We start from the raw sequence: 22,700 nt of genomic DNA, 5'->3' as shown, positions 1-22,700 counted from the left end.
TACTGATATTTAGTAATTAAAATTTTAATATTATTTGATTTATTAAAGTTATAAAAGTAAAAACATTTATATTTTTTTTATTAAAGTGCAAATTATGTTCTGGCCTTGGGAAGCCATAGGGGTTTTGAGCCCAACTTATGTTAATTTCTGCTCGTTTTGAGTTTGACTCGGTTATTTATTGTAATTTCTGTTCGTTTTGGGCTTCATTTATTTATCTATGCTCATTTGTGGTAGTTTCCCGCTTGGTAGATTATCTAGAGCTAGTATAGAAATATATATATAGAAATGAAATAAATTTTTTTTTTTTCACACTTAGCAGAGCACACTGAAGTTGAAGTAGCCTTAAACTTTGACTTGAAACGTCATAACTTGACCACTTCTTTCAGGAAATAATTTTGGAGGGTTATTCCGTGTTGATAAGAAAAGAGGATAATGGTGCAGTTTAGTTCCTCCTGTAGTGTAGAGCGCAAGAGCCCTATGGTAAAGGTGCAGGTGTGTTCTCCCTTATAAAAACAACTTATTTCAGCAGATACAAAGAAGAAGCCCATTTGCCATTTGCGGCATTCTGTTGGACCCCAATGTCCAATGCTAGTATCAGATCCCGCGAGTGGCAGTTTACACTCGTAAAGTTCTGGCTGTACCGGCTACAAGTGCCCCACCTAAACGGCTTTTTAGCTCGACACGACTGATAGTGACTGCGAAAAGATCAATGGCTCCAGGCAGAGTGAACAAACTCACTTTTGTTACATCAATTGTAACTGAAGTGATGTAACCGCTGATTTAAATTGTTGGTGTTGTTAAGCCATGGTATCTGACTTGTATACAATGTTTTTTCGATGATGTTATTTGTTTTGTTTTTTTCACTTCCTTTTCGTATGTATTTGATGAACAGGAGATGTTTGAACTTCAAACTTTGAAAGTTATACACACATTAAGCCCAAATCATTAATAAGAAGGAAATGACTAAACAAGGGATTTTATAGGAACAATGCGATGTTAAACATAAACACAACATAGGTTTCCCTGGGTCTAGTGGCTAAAAATGAGAATTCTACTAGGTCTGATCGACGGTGAACATAAACACTTTCCACACGGCCCTACAAATTCCTGTTTTGTCATATTGTTCTTGTATGTTTTTAGCCAACCATTTAAAAATCCTTACTAAAATCGAGGTTGAACGTGCTTGGTAAAGTGGAATTTTTATTATTATTTTTAATCAGAAAAATCGGCGCGCCGTGGTGTGCCTCCAGTCTAAAATCAGCGGCGCGCCGCCAAAAAAATTTCGCCAAAAAAAAATCAGCGCCGCCGATACTAAATCACACATTCGCAGTCATGTCGCCGTCATGTTGGCGTGGCGCGGCTTCGGGGACTAATTGTAATAACTCTGCTAGAGATATACGCGTAAATGCAGCATCATGCAGCATGGTATCCTCTTTGATAAGAATCAAAGCACCCTCAACAACCCTTTGAAAATACTTTAATGACCTCATGTTTTAGTAGAGTTGAGAGTCCGTTGTGCTATGCCTCTTGTCTGTGGCCCTGGGCTCTGTTTTCACAGTTTCGGCAGAAATATTTGATTTTTTTAAATTTGACAGCAGTTAGTACATTTTTGGCTCAAAGATTTGAATAAAATCACATTATAGCACAGTGATCTAGGTAATGCTCTATTAGTGACCTGGGTAGTGCTCTTGTGTTGCATTCAATAAAGAGCGATAAGTCTTTTCATGCCGTTTTGACAACCATCTGTCTGAAAAAGGTAGCAAACAAATTGTCTAGCCTAATTTGTATTCTCAGTAATTCATCTAGGCTAAGCATTTGCTGTGTTTTTAAGTGTTTGTTTTTATTAATTCAAGTTCAAACTTCATACTGGTCCAGAATTTGTCAAAGTGTTTGTTGTATTTTTAACTGCTTGCTTTGCATTTAGTGGGTTTTCTTTTTTTTTTTTTTTGTCTAAGGTCTATCTTGTCCTTTTTTTACTTAGGCCTATAGATTTTTCAAATAGGCTAAATAAATAAATAATTTCCATTTCATGTTCATGTTCATTTTTCACAAAATGGTTCCACAATTTTACAACATCAGCTTGAAGGGTTTAGCTCAAGAGTGAACCAAGTCCAGAGGCTACTGTTGCAATGGTTGTGATGTAGAACCTGTTGCAATGGTTGTGATGTAGAACCTGTTGCAATGTAGAACCTCTAGTAATTAAAAGAAAAAAAAATCTTGAACCCCAAGAATAAAGAATGCCCACTATCTTGCTAACCAATACCTTGTTTCAAAAAATCTTAAATTTAGCAGGTGTTTTTGAGCAAACAGGAAAAGTCATTACAAAACCATTGATTCCATAAGATTATCATTTTTATTGAAATTTCAGGAAATGTAAGTAGGAAGCCTAGGCTATTCTTTTTAGCATGAACCTTCTATTTTTATACTCAATTTGGAAATAACCTTATCATTTCTGCCACACTTAAAGCTTACTATTATTTTCAATTTCAAAATGAGAATTGAGATCAGGGTAAATTTTTGGTTATTCATATTATTGACTTACAAATAAAGTAAACATACCACTTGATGCCTGTTTTATGTTCTTTCGAAATATAATAATCATTTTTGTCAGAAATAAATTTTACCCCCAACCCTATATATACCAATTCAGGGTATATATTTGTACATTAGGGGGGTGAGGGTAAATTTTATTTTTGATGTAAATAATTTATTTATAACCCACAAATGAACATTATAAATGACACTGCAGAGTAAATAAAAAATAAAAAACACTGCAAAAGAAAAAAAAATAATACTAATAATAATAAGAACATTATTACAAAAAACAACAAAAATACAATTTAACCCATATCATGATGAAAAAAGCAAACTAGGGGGTTGGTGACAGAAACAACATTACAAGTGTTTGTAATCATATTAGCAGCCAGACTGACCAGTCACGGGCAAGCATCAATGACACCATAATGGGATACAATATTTATATTTCTGAAACAGCCAGGTAAATACATCAGATATTTACAGTATCCAAAGTAACCCCTTCTAAGTCTCCATAAATCTTTTTTTTTTTTCAGTAGCAATGAGTAAATAGAGAGGTAAGTTTAAACTTACCCCCCATCCCCCTAATGTGCAAATGTATACCCTGAATTGGTATATATAAGGGTGGGGAGTAAAATTCATTTCCAACAAAAATGATTATTATATTTGGAAAGAGTATAAAAAAAGGAATCAAGTGGTAGGCCTATGTTTACTTTATTAGTAAGTCAATAATATGAATAACAAAAAATTTACCAAGATCAGTAGGTTTTTCCAAATTATTTTGAATTTAATAGTTGTTTTTGAGATAAATAGAAAAAGATATTAGGCACCACCAATTGATGTGGAGGCATGTAACATTTTTCTTCAAGCTCTTTTATAAACAGTAGTTTATAAAAATTGCATAAGCTGGTTGATACAATTATATGCATGAAAGATTTGCATTGATTGTAGGTTTTGTGTTTTGGATTAGGAGAAAGATCTCTCATGCAGAATGTTGTCAGAACCAAGCCTTGCATAAAAATCATCCGCAGCAGTAACATGAGATGTTCTAAAAGCACAGGACCACTATTTTTATATGTAGAGTGTGAATTCTATATATGCCTTGTGACAGCTTTGGATTAAGGTGCATAATAGCATCAGTCATATAAATTACAGATAATGTAAAATTCAGAATCAGAGAATGCATACAAAAATTAGTCAAGCTCTTCAGGATATTTGTGTTCAAGTTGGGGTTCTGGTGGAGAGAATTTGACCTCATAGAATAATACCACTCAGATAGAGGAACATCAGCAGCAGAAAGGGAGGTTTGGGGGATCCTTGGAGAGAGTGTTGACCAAAGGAAATGAGGGCTTTTTCCTCAGCAGGCAGCTGTGAGTGGCTGATTTGGAGGAGAAGCAGTACCTTAATCTTTGAAAGGATTGTAGAAACACTATCCCAATACGTTTCTGGGTTGATTGATGCCCAATTATATATGTATGAAGGATTTTGGTGTTTTTGGGTGACTAGTAGTTTGAGAAGTCTGAGAAGTTTTATTTGGTGAGAAAGGAAACAATACAGGCAGGTGATCCAATATTAAATGATCACAAAGAACCTATGGTTGAGAGACATCCATAAGGAGGAAGTAGTAGTGACAACATGGTCTATGTCAGATGTGGACAAGGAATTGTGAATGTATGTGAAATCTTGGTCTTTATCAACAACATATAATTATTGAATATTTCACCAATCAGAGAAGAACACGCAGGTAGAGCAGTTAGGTTACAGTTAAAATTTCCAACAGTTAGACATGCAGAATTATTAGAAATAATGCTTGAAATGCTTCTACATAACTTTTCAGAAGCAAGACCAAAAAGGTTCTCAGATATATCTTTATGGCAATCAATCAGCAAATAAACATTATAGACAAACATGTTTTAACAGCATGAAAGTAATAACAGGATTCTACAAGCAGCAAATGTAAAATAGATTCACATAAGTTGCAAGACCATCTACCACCAGTGCTATTTTGCTTTGCAGGAGATGTGTAGCAAGTGAATTTATCTCTGGCATCCAAAAGACTAAGGTTTAACTGACTTAAAAGATGCTCTTGTCAGCAAATCACATTATGTTTTGACACAAGGTCATAAAGAACTGAAGACTATACCATTAATGTTTATAGTTAAGCCCCTCATATTGACATTATGGCTGACTGTTGGTACTTTGACCATGTGAACCCCAATTGATATGGAGGCATGTAACATTTTTCTTCAAGCTCTTTTATAAACAGTAGTTTATAGAAACTGGTTGATACAGTTAGAGGCCTGAAATATTTGCATTGATTGCAGGTTTTGTTTTTTGGATTAGGAGAAAGATCTCTTGCACAGAATGTTGTCAGAACCAAGCCTTGCATAAAAATCATCTGCAGCAGTAACATGAGATGTTCTAAAAGCACAGGACCACTATTTTTTATATGTAGAGTGTGAATTCTTTCTATGCCTTGCGACAGCTTTGGCTTAAGGTGCATAATAGCATCAGTCATATACATTACAGATAATGTAAAATTCAGAATCAGAGAATGCATACAAAAATTAGCCAACCTCTTCAGCATATTTGTGTTCAAGTTGGGGGTCTGGTGGAGAGAATTTGACCTCATAGAAAGAATACCACTCAGATCAAGGAACATCAGCAGCAGCAAGGGAGGGTTGGGGGATCCTTGGAGAGAGTTTTGACCAAAGGAAATGAGGGCTTTCTTTAATTTTTTGTGCTGACTGTTCTGTGATTTTCTTGTTGTGGTTCTGAAGTCCTTGACAAACTTTTTCTTTGTTGTGATGTGGATGGAATTAACAGGACTGGACTCTGGTTGGTTGCATTCAATCCATAGATGTAGGCAAAACTTTGCTGAATCAGAAGATTGGGAGAAACTTTGATTTTATGCCACTTGTGAACTGTTCCTGTATTGCAAGGATTTAATAGAACACCACAAGATTCTGCATATTGTAAAGCATGATATATCTCTGTGCAATAAACATCAAGGAGAATGTGTTTTTCCTCAGTAGGCAGCTGTGAGTGCCTGATTTGGAGGATAAACAGTACCTTAATCTTTGAAAGGATTGTAGAAACACTATCCCAATACGTTTCTGGGTTGATTGATGCCCAATTACATATGCATGATGGATTTGGTGTTTTTGGGTGACTAGTAGTTGAGAAGTCTGAGAAGTTTTATTTGCTGAGAAAGAAAACAATGTGGGCAGGTGATCCAATATTAAATAATCACAAAGAACCTTTGGTGGAGAGACATCTATAAGGAGGGAGTAGTAGTGACAACATGGTCCATGTCAGATGTGGACAAGGAATTGTGAATTTATGTGAAATCTTGGTCTTTATCAACAACGTATAATTATTGAATATTTCACCAATCAGAGTAGAACAAGCAGATAGAGCAGTTAGGTTACAGTTAAAATTTCCAACAATTAGACATGCAGAATTACTAGAAATAATGCTTGAAATGCTTCTACATAACTTTTCAGGGGCAAGAGCAAAAAGGTTCTCAGATATATCTTTATGGTAATCAATCAGCAAATAAACATTATAGACAAACACGCTTTAACAGCATGAAAGTAATAACAGGATTCTACAAGCAGCAAATGTAAAATAGATTCACATAAGTCACAAGACTGCCTGACCATCTACCACCAGTGCTATTTTGCTTTGCAGGAGATGTGTAGCAAGTGAATTTATCTCTGGCATCCAAAAGACTAAGGTTTAACTGACTTAAAAGATGCTCTTGTCTGCAAATCACATCATGTTTTGACACAAGCTCATAAAGAACTGAAGACTATACCATTAATGTTTATAGTTAAGCACCTCATATTGACATTATGGCTGACTGTTGGTAATTTGACCATGTGGATCAAGCAGAATCTTGGCTGGACAATTATTTGGACATTTCACTGTCACAGGTATGGCCACCAGCCTTGAACAACACACAGAACATTCTAGCTGTGCAAAAGTTAAAACAGTTAGATATGTGATTGGTAGAACCACATTGACCAGAAATTGCGCCTGATTGTCAATTCACTGCTAGGTGACCTACCTTGTGACACTTAAAGCATCAACAGGGGAAGGAAGAGAAATTCCTGAACAGGCTGACGTTCATAATCAATCCACACTGATTTTTTTTAGGAAAAAGTCAAGGTCACTAAAATTCTCAAACTGCTGTTTAAAGGTGTAGGAAGCTCCACACTGGCTTGTCTTTATGCTTTTGGAAATTAGTTACCAAAAGTCAGAAAAGTCTAAGGACTGGGGGACTTGCTTAACAACAGCTGCAAAGGCTAGTTCTTTCATAGAATCACTTAAAAATGGTTGGGCAGCTTTCACACTTGGAACAATTTCTATATGCCCCGGGCTTATAACTTACTTACTACCGGTAGAGGTTTTCTTATGGATTTTGTAGTGATCTATCATAAGCTTTGCTTTAGGAAGGAGAGTATATACAAATATATGAGAAGTATATATATTTTTTTTAAATGTGCTATTTATCTTGGATTTTCTTGTATGGGTGTCCATAGGTGGAGTAGTTCTGATGCTCTTGTGCAATAGAAATTCCCAAGAAAAGGCTATTAAAAAAAATATATATTATTTACTAATGTTTCATTTTATTTCTTTGTTTTCACCTTTTCACAGTATTTTATTTTCAACTAATTATTGGTAAAGATAGTTTTTGTATTAGAGCTGTTTCTATAATATCTACTACGAAATTATAATCACTTTTATAGCATGTATTTGCCTGTCAAAGGACCCACCTGAGCAGGGATTTTTTCGTGAGGAGTCTCAATAATGACAACAGAAATCTTATTTGATAATTCGAATAAATTTAGGACTTCTCTCCCGCATGCGTGTATGTGTCCATTACACCGCATTTTCAAAGTCATTAACAAAAATGTTTGCTCGGGCCTTGTCTTTCTTGCTAGTTGATATCCTTCTTAGGGGCCAACGTATGCCCTCCCCCTGAAAAATGCATCCTGTTAAATTCTCTAAAAAGCTAGTCCCCATGGCAAAATATTCTCCCTAGAGAACACTCCCCCTAAAAAACTCACCCCAACAATTTTCCCCAGGAAAATTATCTCCAAATTTAATAATGAGCAGGCAAATGAAAATTAAGACAAATCAAAGGAATTAAGGAAAGATGATATAAGAAATCGTACCTATATTCCATTGTAGAATGTAAATGTAGAATAAAGGCTGTAAAATAAGTTTGTGGTAACAAGGGGAATCAGCAACTCGTGCCAACAGTTACTAAAACAAAAAATAAATATAACAAATAATACATGTTATATTTTATGCTGATTTCAAATATATAAAGCTCATTAAGTTCAATATTACGCATCAAACGCCAAAAGCCTAAAAAAAATTACCTGATTTTCAAGAAATGAGGCAAACACCTCCAAAATAGCAAGTAATCACAATGATAATGAAACCATCCGATTCAGTATATTAGAGAACCCCTGTGTTGATTTTTCGAGCTCCTATCTACAAAAATGTGGTATTTTGTATTTTATCCAGGTAGAAAAACACCAAATGTGTATTGATTTTCTTCTTTCTTAATGGATTAATTTTGACAGCAATACTGTCCAAATCAGTCGGTAAAAATGGCTTGCCCTGTGGTGAAAATAATTGCTCCCTCCCAAACATTTTGGCTAGTTAAGCCTCTGGTGGCTCTGGTCAGTAGCACACTAATTCCCTGGAAATAATTACTTGTATGTCATGGATGCGTGTTTGTTTGCTTGTTTTTTATGAAGTAATTTTAATACTAATATGTCCCAAATCATTAGGTGAACATGGTGAGCTAATCAGTAAAATCCATCACTGCGTGGCCCATCCCCAGTGGCGTCGTTGAGGGAGGGCAGTTGTGCCCCCCCTTAATTATTTGGAATAAAACTCTGATTTATTAAGTAGCTTTAAAACTGTTTAAAAGCTTGTTTTAAGTGTCAAATTTGCTCTTTAATTTGAGCAGATAATTTTTCTTTAATTAATCCATGCTCGTTTTCAACATAAGGAAAACGAGAAAAATAGGGGTCCATTACACTTCTTGATATGTTCCATATTAATATTTTTCTAAATATACTTCCTTTGAAACCTTATCATCAAGTAAAAATGTGACCCTAGTTAATGGCAGACTTGAAAAATGGTCTATGCTTCCTGGTTTTGCCACATTTGCTCAAGTCAACTTTCCCCCTGATATTTAAGGTATATTTAATCTTTATCTATCAATATTTATTATATTTAATCTATCAGTTCAAGATTAGATTTTCTTGTTTTAAAACTTTCAAACGCAGAAATGAATACACCCTCTATATCTGCAAATAGGACAGAAATGGAATCATTGAAGAATAATACAGTGAATATAATTTCCTGAATGAAAAAGAAATAACAGAAATAAAATAAGAGTTGGTACTTTTTATAATGATATTCGTGCTATCGCTAGATAGGTCAGTCTGGTTGTATTTTGGTCAAAGAATTTGGTTGAGGGGGATCGCTCCAGGAATCATTTAACTGTTTTAGTTTTTATTTACAGTATTTAATTGAAACTCCGATTCTCTTATATGTGATTGAAATGCCTAATAAGTGCTGACAACGTCTTATTCCTTACGTTTCAGATTCACTTACTAACCCATAAATGCAAAACTGTCTCTATGTATAATACCATACTGACTTCTTGCTATTTTTGCTTTTCTAAATGTTTTTTTTGACCAGCTCCAAAAAAAATTGACATAAATGGGCTAAGAATTATGACTGAAATTAGTCACGTTTCACACAACGCAAGCGCTACGTGTGGGACATTTTTCTTTCTGCATCAGCATGCTGTACGAAATGTCTGCTGAGAATAGAATAAAGTGAATTAAAAAAAAAATATATGTTTATTTTTCTCCTAATTTAGAAATTGTGTGTGCATGTATAAGTGGTACCAACCCATTCTCTTTTTCTATTGTTATCAGTTTTATCATGCATCGCCAGTAGCAAAATGATATTGATTGTAACTCCCCTCCGGGAATTCGTACAACCCCCCCCCCTCCCCTCCCTACCCTGATTTATACAAGAAAAACTTTTGTGTAATTTTTGTAGAATTCGTTGTTTTTTTTTTCAACAAAAGTAAAAAGTAGAAGGTAATTTTCGAACTATAAGAGTCAACTTTCCCTTCCAATTGTCATCCCTGGCAATTTTTAATTGATTCAAATTTCTGCTGCAATGATGCCGAGAATTGTTTAGATTTTCTGGAAAATTTTTATCAAACAATGCCCAACAGATAAGTAAATAATTCTAACTTTATTTTTCGAATAATTTCAAATTAGAAATACGGTCGCTATTTAAATGTAGAGAATATGTCACAATACATTCTTCCACAATCTGTGATAATACATTGACTTATCCTGTATCTTTCCTTAGACAGCGCTACTGCGCTGCCTATAATTGTTGTTTTGGCTTTATGTGGCCCGCTGATATCAATACTATTTATTAATATAAATCGGCGAACCCACAAAAAAATTAATTTAATAAAAAATCATAAATAATATTCTAATAAATCACACATATTAATAGTTTAGTACCACGAATTAAATCTTACAGAGTCAAAATTCATTCAAAATTATGAGCAAATGAATAGCGCGATACCGTTGCCCCTATAATAATAATAATGATAATAATTTATTTTTGACCCACTATACAGAAAATGAAGTGGAGTAACACAAGAAAAGAGAGAAAAACAAAAAAAAAAAATAATTTTATAATAATTTATCTATAACAATTATATTTAAAAATAAACAAAATGCCCTGTGGCAACCCGGAAAAGTGGGTGGTTAAAACCCCAATTAGCAAAAATAGTATATTGAATAAGGCTGCTTTGTCTGACAAAACAATTTACAATATCTGAAGTGCCAAAAATTTGCATCATCTTTCTATTACTGTATCTGCGAGGTATATACAATTAAAACTTTCAATATCTAAAATATATAATTCTAATATCGCTAATATCCCCTGGCTGAAAAAGGATGTGAAGGCCAGCTGGGACCAAAACTGCGTGGTCACAAAATCTCGAGGACAATGTAGCCAATGCTTTTCTGTTATATCTTCCCCTGTTGGGGACAATTTTGGTGTACCCCAGTTTCAGCTTATTTTTAATATCACTCAATGCCCGGAAACGAAATAAAGTAAGCGATTTGCAAATATTGATCCCAAGCCATCGGAAAGATTCAACACTTTTTACAGAAAATACGCCGCAATCAAGCGGCATTGCTGAAGATTTTGAATTAAACACTAAATATTCGCATTTATCAGTGTTGAGGCTTAATCCGATTTCCCCATACAGCCGCGATACAAGTAGCACAGACTTCATTAATGTAAACTTTGACCTGCTAACAAGCAGAAGATCATCCGCATATGCAATATAGGAGACGTTTGACAACCCTGAAGAGTAAGAAAGCGGTATCATATTAAGAACACTCAATAAAAAGGCTTTAAAAATATGAGGTGAAAGCACACTATCCTGACGGACCCCAGATCTAACTGGGATTTTGCCAAAGGCCCGGGAACCCTGCCTCAACTGAATAAATGAATTCTGGTACCAAAACTGAAGTACACAAATAATTGAACTGTTCATACCCAAACGTGCCAGAAAAAAACATGCCTGAGAGTGACAAACAGTATCGAAAGCTTTAGATAGGTCTAACGCACAAAAGTGAAATTCCGTTTTTAAACGATGTCCTTCTTGTAACACCTTTGCAAGTATACGGTGGGCATGCTGGCATCCTATACGCGACTTAAAACCGAACTGATTTGCGTCATAATCCACCTTATCTTGAATAAATGGGAGCAGTACATATTCAAATAGTTTGCTTAAATTACATGCTACAGTGATAGGGCGGTAGGATCCACAATTGAATGGATCCTTTCGTCGCTTCAGAACAAAGGTAAAAGTACCAAACAGGAGAGAATCAGGCACTAGTGATCTACAAAGACACATCTGAAAAAGTTGTTGCAGATGGTGAATCAACTTGGGAGAATCAATTTTTAAATGTTCAACACAAATTCCATCCAAATCAACAGACTTAGATTTTAGTCTCTTAATACTTTTCACAACAGACTCAGCACTAATAGGGATAATATCTTTCTGGCGTAGTCTACGCGGAATAACTGAATCAAGCAATCTACAAAACCTGGAATGGACTGCATAATTAACTGTACTGAAAATTGTCGAGTAATGACTAACCCATGAATCACCAGGAATTAAACTGGACGAAACAGTCGGGTTTAGCTTGCTAGAATTCAACACTTCACTCCATTGCCAAGTACTTTTTGAATATTCAGTACACTTATCACGGAAGCTCCGAATTTCAGTATTTAATTAGTTTTTGTTTTTTTTTTTATATTAAATACATGAACCAAGGGGGGGCAACCAATCGACCTCAAATATGGATCCACGTTTTTCATGATTTTTCAATATTTTTAACTTAGTTACCACGTTCAATACATAGCTTCTAGCTTACGAGCGAATAAGTGACAAAGGGACAGCTCGAGCCTCGGCTTGTTTAAGGCTGGCAACGGCGTGAAACTATTACGAATTAAGTTGTGATCAAGCATTAGGCGAGAGGACACTGGTACAAAGTAAATGGTAAGGAACTGTCACAGATGAGAGTAGAGTTGCCAAAGTACAGATATATAATGTCCAGTTAGCTTTATTCCATTCATGCTTATCATAACATTTTGTGTCTCGAAGTAAAGATTCACACTGATTTGTGCCAGTAGACTACGAAACAGAGACGGTATAAGATAGGGGGAGGTGATCATAATTTCTTTCTTCGTCATGAAGCTCGACACTTAAACATATCACACCAGCCGTGCAGACACAGTGGTCTATATCAGACACACATCCACTATTATGAATGTACGAAAAATCTGCAGTCTTGGCTACTATCTGATATCCATCTGGCAACGACTGAAGCACAAGATCAGACCGAGTTAACTCTCTATTTATGTTACAATTTAGGTCTCCCACTATGATCCACTTAAAGCTATGACTTTCAATATTCCGAAGGAAATTCTTCAGAGAAGACACAATTTTTGTAAATTTATTAATTGACGAAACTGTTTTTTTATCATGAGGTAGGTAAGTATTGATAATCACTAGATCTGCAATTTGAAGGGCAATAAAATTATCGCAAGAGTGTATGCACTGGGGAGAGAAGCACGAAGGTCTATTCCTCACAAGACCTGCAAGCCCTCCGGAAGGTCTGCCCCTCGTCCGTCTGGCACTGGTTGTATAAACTACATGTTCATCACTTCTGTTTAGTGAGCTGACACTTACAGCCGGCAAAAGATGTTCCTGTAGCAGCACGATGTCAAAATCGATCATTTTCTGATTTATTGAATAATCTTTGTCTTTGGTGTTATTTATGTTCAAAGAACACCCAGAAAACGTTACTGTCCCAGCCATTTATTATTCGAGGAACGCTTAGCTATTGCACTGCGGATTAATCGGCACTCTAGACTGAATGTAACATGGCCTTCACCACATAGCGCACACTTCGGTTTGGTCAAACAGGGTGCATCTTTTGTCGATAAATGCATACCGCTGCAGCGGGAACAGCGGGGAGGGCTGGTGCAATTGGCCTTCATATGATCAGGTGATTGACACTTATAACAGCAACGGGGAGGACGGAGGTACTCAAATACTTGGAAAACTTCATATTCTACCTTAAGGCCAAGACGAAGTGCATTTTAAAGTCCTACAGCATCTTCAAAGAATACCTTAACAGTCAAGAATTGCCTGAGGAGCTTAGCGAATACAACTCCTTCACACCCAACGAACAAAATGACGTAAAAATCAAGAGGTATGTCCCTAACTATTCCAACGAGTATCCGATCTTAAAGTTTGCATCGCACTTCAGAACATTAGGGACCGCATCACAAAAGTCCTTTGCAGCAACTGGGTCAATCTGCACTAAAAGTTTATTGCCCGACAGCTTGATAGAATGAATGGCTTGGTGTCCCTTGATTTGGTCAATGGCATCACGACGTTTCACAGGATTGTTAAGCTCGGGAGAAATTCCAGAGAATACTACAATAGTAGTGGATTTGTTTACATTTGGCGTAAACGAGGAACTGGGCAAGGAGGGAAAATTCAGATCATAAGATGCCACTTTTTCGTTTATCTGCTTAAGGGCTCGGTCTAGGGAGCTAATCTTACTGACTAACCTAGAGTAAGCTACTGCGGGGATAACCGGCACTTCAGTAGGTGAGACAATAAAAAAAATTGGCAGCAGGGTATTATCAGATTCACATTGACGCAACAAGTCAAAAATATCTTTCAAATTTCTCTGCGAAGCTAGATCACCCTGCCGCTTTGGAACAGATTTTTTCGGATCTGCTAATCCCCAAAACTCCGCTTCGGCGTCTTGAATGACTTTATCATCAAAAAATTCCAGTGCATGATTAATTATCGTCACATCATCGATGCCTTCACGAAAATTTAATTGGAGAAAATTTAGAACAGGCAAATATGCATATTCCACTAATATCTTGCTCACCTTACAGCAATAACATTATATATGAACTACACAGAAAGAATGCGGACGAGATACAGCTAACATAACCTGTGGGAAGTGCGGGTACCCAAATCGCCTTTCCCCAGCAGTTTAAGAATCAATATCCGGCCGGTACCGATACGGCTCTTGTGTTTGTTCCCGCTCTATTCTGCACAGGCTGTCACTAATCAGCGAAAATATAATGAAAATTTGGCTTTTAAACTATATTATTAGCCAAATAATCCTTTTCTTTCTTTCCTTTTTTCTTTCCCTCCTTTCCTTCCTTTTCTTTCCCTTAAAATTTGAACTTTGTTGCTACCATATTAATCCAAACAAGCAATTAGTCCATATCAATAAGTTTACCTTAGATTATAATCCGTAGGAGAAATAATCCTCAAGGTCACTGAATATATTATAGCTCAAGGCACTGAATTAATACAATTTCACAGCTGGTTTTAAAGTTCACTAGATCCAAAAGATGATGTTATAACTCCGGAGACTAAACTCCGGAAATCTTTTGACTGATAAAAATTGAACTAGAACTTTCAATTTCCAATCAAATGAGCCTCCTCTGAAGTTTATACGAGCATCCCTTTCATCAGAACCATATATGGCCCCAGGACAACGCTGACAACGCCTATCCCGCGGGCTCTGGGGGATGTTTTTGTTATCTAATTTTTGAACAATTTCCAAAACACTGGCTATCAAAAAATTTGTAGTAGACAAGTTTGGTGAGAAAGAGCGTGGGGGAGGGGGGCTAGTTTAACTCTCTTGACTCTTAAAAAGTGAACTAGAACTTTCAATATCCAATCAAATGAGCCCTCTTTGAAGTTTATGCGAGCACCCCTTTCATGCGAACAATATGTGCCCCAGGGCATAACTTACAACGCCGGCCCCCGGGCCCTGGGGGGTTGTGATGACACCTGAGTTTTTGTTATCTGACTTTTGAGAAATTTTTAACTTAATATTTATCTAAAAAAAATTTATTGAATGCATTTGGGGAAAAAGGGGCGTGGGGGGCTTGTTACCCTCCAATATCTTTTGACTCGAAAAAAATTAACTAGAACTTTCGATTTCCAATCAAATGAGCCATCTCTGAATTTTTTACGAGGATCCCTTCAATAAAAACCATATACTCCCCGAGGGCACAACTTGCAACACCTGCCCTCCGGCCCTGGGGGGCTTTGTTGACCCCTGAGTTTTCGTAATATGGTCTTTGAACTATTTAAAAAAAAAGCTATATCTTAGTTCTTATCAGATGGGTTTCTGGAAAAGAGGGCGTAGAGGGGAGGGGGGCTAAATGCTCTTCAATCTCGTTTGAATCTTAAAGAGGGAACTAGAACTTTCAATTTCCAAACAAATGAGATCCCTCTGAGGTTAATAAGAGCATCCCTTCCATAAGACCCATATATGCCCCCAGGGCATAACTTATAACGCCTGCCCCCGAGCCCTAGGGGGTTGTTTCGACACCGGAATTTTTGTTACATGATCTTTGAACTATTTTTGACAAAATAGCTATCTTAAAATTTTTATTGGATGCATTTGGGAATAAAGGGTTTGGGGGTGGGGAAGCTGGTTACCCTCCAATATCTTTTGACGCTTAAAAAGTCAACTAAAACTTTCAATTTTCAATCAAATGAGCCCTCTCTGAAGTTTTTACGAGCATTCCTTCCATAAGAACCATATATGCCCCCCAGGGCATAACGTATAACCTTTGCCCCCGAATACTCTGGGGGGAGTGTCCAGCTCCAATAGAAAATTTACGTAACTTTTGACTGCTGGGAGCCAATCGGAAATATCAACATTTTTATTGAACGTGTCTGGGGAAATAGTGTGCGTGGGAGGTCTGTAAGTTGCCTTTAAATCACTTTTGACCATTAAAAAGGGAACTAACCAATTAAATTTCAAATCGAATGGGACCTTTCTGAAGTTTCTACGACAACGTTGTCTATACAAAACCTTATATTCCCCCGGGGCATAACTTATAACCCTTGCCCTGAGGGCTGCAGGGGAGTTGTCATCCTCAAAGACCTAATTTCCAGAACTTAAAACTATGTTTAATTAAATGGCTGTCTCAAAATTTGGATTGGATGTGTTTGGGGAAATGGTGGGCGTGAGAGGGGGGTTAATTGTCCTCAAATCACATTTGACTAATAAAAAGCGCCGTAGCCCTTTGAATTTCCAATCGAATGAGCCTTTTTTGAAGTTTCTACAACACCGCCTTCTATAAAAAAAACCTTATATCCCCACAGGGTATAATTTAAAACCCTTGCCTTGAGGGTTGTGGGGGAATATCCTCTCAAAAAAATATTTTCCATCGAAAAATCAACTCCGCTTAACAAAATGGCTATCTCAAAATTTGAGTGGTTGGGTGGGGGGGACCGTCGGTCGTGGGTAGGGGGGGGGCTAGTTGTCCTCCAATCACTTTCGACTTGTAAAAAGGGCACTAACCCTTTGAATTTCCAATCGAATGAGCCTCTTTTGATTTTTCTATGACAACGCCTTCTATAAAAATTTTATATGCCCCCAGGGTATAACTTAAAACCCTTGCTCTAAGGGTTGTGGGGGAGTGTCCTCCTCAAAAACATATTTTCTATTTGGAAATCAACTACGCTGAACAAAATGGCTATCTCAAAATTTTAATTGGATGTGTTTGGGGGAATGATGGGCGTGGGGGGGGTTGCTTGTTGCCCTCCACTCACCTTTGACTATTACACAGGGCACTATCCCTTTGAATTTGCAATCGAATGAGCTTTTTTTAAAGTTTGTACTACAACGCCTTCTATAAAAACCTTATATACCCCCAGGGCATAACTTAAAACCCTTGCTCTGAGGGTTGTGGGGGATTGTCCTCCTCAAAAACTTATTCTCTATGTGGAAATCAACTAGGCTGAACAAATTGGCTATCTCAAAATTTATATTGAATGTGTTTGGGGAAATGATGGGCATGGTAGGGGGGGCTAGGTTCCCTCCAAACATTTTTGACTATTAAACAGGGCACTAGCCCTTTGAATTTATAATCGAATGAGCCTTTTTTGAAGTTTCTATGACAACGCCTTCTATAAAAACCTTATATGCGCCGAGGGCGTAACTTAAAACCCTTGCCCTGAGGGTTATGAGGGAGTGTGCTTCTCAAAAACATTTTCTTTCTGGAAATCAACTATGCTGAACAAAATGGCTATCTCAAAATTTTGATTGGATGTGTTTGGGGAAATGATGGGCATGGGGGGCTAGTTGCTCTCCAATCGAATGAGCCTCTTTTGATTTTTCTACGACAACGTCTTCTATAAAAACTTATATGCCCCCAGGGCATAACTTAAAACCCTTGCCCTGAGGGTTGTGGGGGAGTGTCCTCCTCAAAATATATTTTCTATCTGGAAATAAACTACCCTGAACAAAATGACTATCTCAAAATTTTGATTGGATGTGTTTGGGGGAATGATGGGCTTGGGGGGGGGGGCTACTTACCCTCCAATCATTTTCGACTATTAAAAAGGGCACTAGAACTCTCAATTTCCAATCGAATGAGCCCCCTTTGAAGTTTCTACGACGACCCCTTCCATATGAAGTGCCTCTGTGAAAAAAAAATAAAAATAATAATAAAACATTGGAGCCGTATGGCCTTTACTATAGGCAACGCCACAGCGTTGCCCCTGAAATGTGTTTTCAGCTCATTTCCCAATTTGCTTCTACATATAAAGTTTGCAGGATTCTATGACAAAAGGTTTCAATGTTTAACAATGTTCCTATTTGGCTAAAATTCCTGCTTAATTTACTGCAACTGCTTTTCCAAGACATGCTGCCCAAGAGAAGGGCAGTATTATTGCAACACCATTAATTGTCTTTCAAAGAAATTTGAGGCGAAAATACACAACATATCAGCTAAAAAAATTAGAGGAAAAATAAAGGAGAGGGGTGGAAGATCGAATCATATCAAGGAGGCACACTTGTGCCTCTTTAAAGAGGCGACCCACCATAATGTTAAACGATTTCCGGTCCTAGATGTCGCAGAGAGACCTGCGGTAATTGCATTTTGTAGCCCAAGATCAAACTAAGAAACTTGCAAAATTTCATCCTCCTCCGACTTTATCTTCATGGGGTAAACTTGACCGGAAGTTTCGACCCTCCCACCACAGCCCCTCTTTAACGTTATCCGATTGGGCTGAAATTTAGAGGTTAAGCTTTCCTAGGGCCCGGAAGCTTATCCTCGAAATTTCAGCTCAATCCGATCACTCCTTCCCTGTTTTCAAAAAACCAAATATAGCCACTTAAAATTCATCATCATTTCTTTTTTTTTCTTATCCACGCCTACAGGCCACAGTTGGCAACTGATCCGGGTGAATGAGGACTCATTCGAAGTAGAATTCGACCTGTTAGGGCCTTTTGATATTTTCAGACCGCAACAAATATCCTCCGAATGTACATTTACGAAAACCCTTGTTTTATTTTAAGAGTCCATGTTAATTTTGCCAACAACCACCCCCCTTTAACGGTGTCTGATCGGGCTGAAATTTATAGAATAAGCTCTTCTGGGGCCTGAAAACTTATCCTCGAAATTTCAGCTCAATTTGATTACTTCTTCCCTGTTTTCCGAAAACCAAATATCAAGTTTTGTGAAAATTTGCTTGCGTCGAAAATAGATTCTATTTACTAAAAAACAGTTACAATTGTGTCTCTTTAGTCCACGGCTGATACTCCAGACTGTCAGGCGGAAAACCCGGGTTCGATTCACCGTCAGAGCAAATTTTTTATATACTGAATTTAAAGTTTAAAAAAGAAACTCAGCTTCTTTTTTAAATTATTTGAAAAAAATTACGTTTTCTAAAGAGTTTAAGAGGCTGAGTTACAAGGTCGACCCTTAAACCGCACAGGGATTAGGATGCACAGTTGGGGGGCTGTTAAAGAGGCTGAGTCACAAGTTCGAACCTTAAAACGTAGAGGGATTACGAGGCACCATGTACGACGTGATTTGAGTATTCAAGAATTAAAAGCCTTAACACAAGAACGTTCAAGAGCGGGGGGTTGTGGGGCGGCAGCCCCCCAACTTTAACTCCTGACACGATCAGCTAACAGTTAGTCAAGCAATAATAAGTAATAAACTGTACAAAAACGTGCAGAAATTATTTGAAAAAACTACGTTTTCTAAAGAGTTAAAGAGGCTGAGTTACAAGGTCGAACCTTAAGACGTACAGGGATTAGGAGGCACAGTTGGGGCTGCCGCCCCCAAACCCTCGCTTTCGCAGCCTTTAAATAAAAAAGTTCTTTAAACTGAAAGTAAGGAGCGACATTAAATCTTAAAACGAACAGAAATTATTCCGTATATGAAAGAGGCTGTGCCCTCCTCAACGCCTCGCTCTTTACGCTAAAGTTTGACTCTGTCTCACAACTTTATTTTTTAAAACAATAAAAAACTTTAGCGTAAAGAGCGAGGCGTTGAGGAGGGCACAGCCTCTTTCATATACTGAATAATTTCTGTTCGTTTTAAGATTTAATGTCGCTCCTTACTTTCAGTTTAAAGAACTTTTTTTTTTATTTAAAGGCTGCGAAAGGGGGGGGGTTTGGGGGGCGGCAGTCCCCCAACTGTGCCTCCTAATCCCTGTACGTTTTAAGGTTCGACCTTGTAACTCAGCCTCTTTAACTCTTTAGAAAACGTAGTTTTTTTCAAATAATGGAAATAGAGATCGAATCATAGGAGGAAATAGGGGATTCAAAGATAGGAGAAAATGTAAACTGACAAAGTAGCAGTAACTTGATTACATTATTGCCTTAAACCGCATCTTGTGAGTGATTAAAAATTTTGCCATCCTGTGGACCTGCTTGATGTTGATGAGGGCACAAAAGTTGGAACTATTATCTTGTCAAAGTGACTAGTTTGACTTGTAGGATTATTTTACATTCAAGTGGATGACTCAAGAGCTTCCTAGTTGAATTTCAATGGCTTGAGAAACCATCCCTTGTCTAATGTCTTTTTGAAAACTTTTACAGATTTAAAACATGAACATTATATCAGACCTCAATATTCTTTTCCATCTTTGGATGGGGGGGGGAGGGTATTAATTCTTGTCTTTAAGAATTTCTGGTATCCTCACTGCTAGTTAAGCCATTCCAGTTGTTTTACACCAAAAAAAGTTAAAGGAATTAGTTTTTTTTGTTTCTAAACTCTTGAGCTGTTGGTTTGTTCTGTTAAAGTCTGGTTCATTTGTTTTTTCTTTTGCAAGTTTAATTTTTGTTTTTTAAGATATTTGAAATTGATTCTGATATTTTGGTTCTCTTTCATAGAAATGGATGTGGCAAGTTTGAAAGTCACTGAGCTGAAAAAGGAGCTCAAACTGCGTGGCCTTTCTACTGATGGTAACAAAGCAGAACTTGTGGAAAGACTGCAAGATGCCTTAATCTCAGGGGATAAAGATGACTCGAATGAAGACTTGTTGAATGAAGCAGACAAACTTCTTGGAGATGAGGATAAACATCAAGATTTTTCAAAGGAACACGAAGATCCACCAAAAGCGTTTAAATTAAACAGAAATATAAATCCTGCTACCTTAATAGATATTCAAAGTACTGAAAAATCACTGGCAGTTAAAGAAGTAGTTGAACTCTTGCCAAAAAATGGAGGAGATAAAAAACCTGCTGAGAAATTGGAAGTCTTGGACCAAAAATCTCAAAGAGCAATGAGGTTTGGCTTGTCCAGTTGCAATGATGAAATATTAAGAAAAAGAACAGAAAAATTTGGAACTTTGACAGAAGATAATGAGTCACAATTTCAAAAGCTTCAAAAGAGAGCAGAAAGATTTGGTCTTGCTAATGAATCAGACCTAAAGAGAGCAAAGGTAGAAGAAAGCAAATCTGACATAGAAGAGAAAAAGAAACAAAGAGCACTAAGATTTGGCCTCACCAACGCTCCAGAAGACTTAGAGAAGAAACAGCAGCATGCAAAGCGTTTTGGTTTGAGTCAAAGTATAAGCGATTCTGACTTAGATAAAAAGAAACAAATGAGGGCTGAAAGATTTAGAGTTTAATTTTGCTGTACCTAAATAATTATCAGCCACTTTCTATGATTCATTTCTTAACTAAAAGAGTTTTTGGAACAGATGTTTGTTTTATTTTTAAGCTAGTTTTAGTTTTGCCAGAATTTTTTGTTCAACTAGACAATGTCTCCATTGCTAAGGAGATTCTATCTAATTGCTCAAGACTCTTTCTTTGTGGGGCTTAGGAAACTTTTTATGCTGCATACAGGATAAATGTTAAGTGAGGTAATGTAGCTAATATATCGAATAATAGCCATTTTGTAACTTTGTCACTTAAAACTGATTTATTCGTCTCTACTGTACTTTTACTTTAATATATAATTTTTAACCCAATACATGATTTCTATGCCTGATGCCTGGAAGTTTTCTTTTAAAATCAGGCATGCTAACCTACGGAAAGGTAGAAAAGGCATGTATGTTTTGCAATTTTTTCAGGAAGATACAAAAAAGACATAATTTTCCAAAGATCTAGGGGGGGGGGAGATTTGATTTTTTAAGAATGTTTTGATAAAATGCCAAAAAAGGTATTTTTCAATATCTAGGGGGGAAATTCTCTGCTCTACCCCCCTCCCCGTATTTTTGTGCCCATGTTTAGAGTATGTCAAAGTTGGTTTACCATGGCTGCATCCGGTTTGGCTTGTGCTTTATGGGGCTCAGTGAGGGCTATTCTCCATTGACAAATCTAATGGATGTATTATTAAACCACTGTTCTATTCTGGGCTAGATGTAGATGTCAATGGAGATTGAATTTACTATAATGAGACAAGTTACTTGCTTTGTGCAACAGAATTAGCCTAAAACTTATAAGGAAGAAGATGACAGTTTAATTTGTATGCTTTGGGATTGGATAATTTCAATGGAAAAGGTACTTTAAAACAAGCACAATGGAATCATTATTATTTATAATTTTGCTTGTTTCCAATAAATTTTTTGGTGTGAGTAACCTTGTTAAGTTTGCTTTCCTAATTTAATTTGCGCAACATTTCATTTCGACATGTAATTTCGCAATCATTGCGTGCACATATCGTATGTGGCGTTTTAGGGAAACTTTAATTATTGTTTCTTCCATGTGCAATTCCCGTCGCATCAAAAAGTGTAACTGAAAATATTCCCTGAGTTATGTATGCTTAAAAGGAAATAGCCAAGAGAAATAGCACATATTTAATTTAAATCTAAAAAATACATGTACGTGTTGAGCTCCATGCAAATTGTCTACTTTTTTTTATTAGCCTTTAAGTGATGTTTTCCTCGAATTATTTATATTTATGACCAAACGAAGAGCCTTATTATTAATTTTTTGCATCTCCTTAAAATTAATATTTTCCTAGACATGTGAAGTCTAGCAATAGAATAAGAATTCTTTGAATTAGTTCAACGAATGCATGTCTAACTTTGATATTGCAAAAAAAAAGAGTTGATCCTAATTTTGTTGAATCACTTTTGCTCAAGAGAACAAATGAAAACGAAGAATTTGGAAGTGATTGAAGAATGAAACAAAATTAGGTCTTGTTTAACAAACAAAATAGTAGTCTCCCTCAAACGTCGAATAATTTCTGCTCGCCCTGAAGTTTTAATCTCGCAC

The 22,700-nt window shown here is 36.7% G+C and overlaps 1 protein-coding gene across 2 annotated transcripts; it reads left to right on the top strand.

Annotated features, from left to right (window-relative positions):
* The first annotated feature begins 1,564 nt into the window (after positions 1-1,564).
* On the top strand, positions 1,565-21,148 carry LOC148949547 (SAP domain-containing ribonucleoprotein-like). Of its 2 annotated transcripts, none has more exons than XM_089093008.1 (2): positions 1,565-1,656; positions 20,370-21,148. In XM_089093008.1, exon 2 carries the CDS (start codon positions 20,372-20,374, stop codon positions 21,107-21,109), a length of 738 nt encoding a protein of 245 aa, XP_088949134.1. In that variant the 5' UTR covers positions 1,565-1,656; positions 20,370-20,371; the 3' UTR covers positions 21,110-21,148. The 2 variants fall into 2 exon arrangements, with proteins under 2 accessions (XP_088949134.1, XP_088949133.1); XM_089093007.1 differs by having other exon boundaries at positions 1,599-1,756.
* Positions 21,149-22,700: the final 1,552 nt, after the last annotated feature.

The sequence above is a fragment of the Artemia sp. Qi Xiang Cuo genome, chromosome 8 (genome assembly GCF_049724085.1).
Source record: "Artemia sp. Qi Xiang Cuo chromosome 8, ASM4972408v1, whole genome shotgun sequence".
Lineage (NCBI taxonomy): Eukaryota > Metazoa > Arthropoda > Branchiopoda > Anostraca > Artemiidae > Artemia > Artemia sp. Qi Xiang Cuo.
The sequence above is the reverse complement of the archived record's forward strand: the minus strand, read 5'-3'. Positions and strand labels throughout refer to the sequence as shown.

Coding starts and splice junctions, on each gene's coding strand:
- LOC148949547 (XM_089093008.1), top strand. CDS start 20,372: ATGGATGTGGCAAGTTTGAAAGTCACTGAGCTGAAAAAGGAGCTCAAA.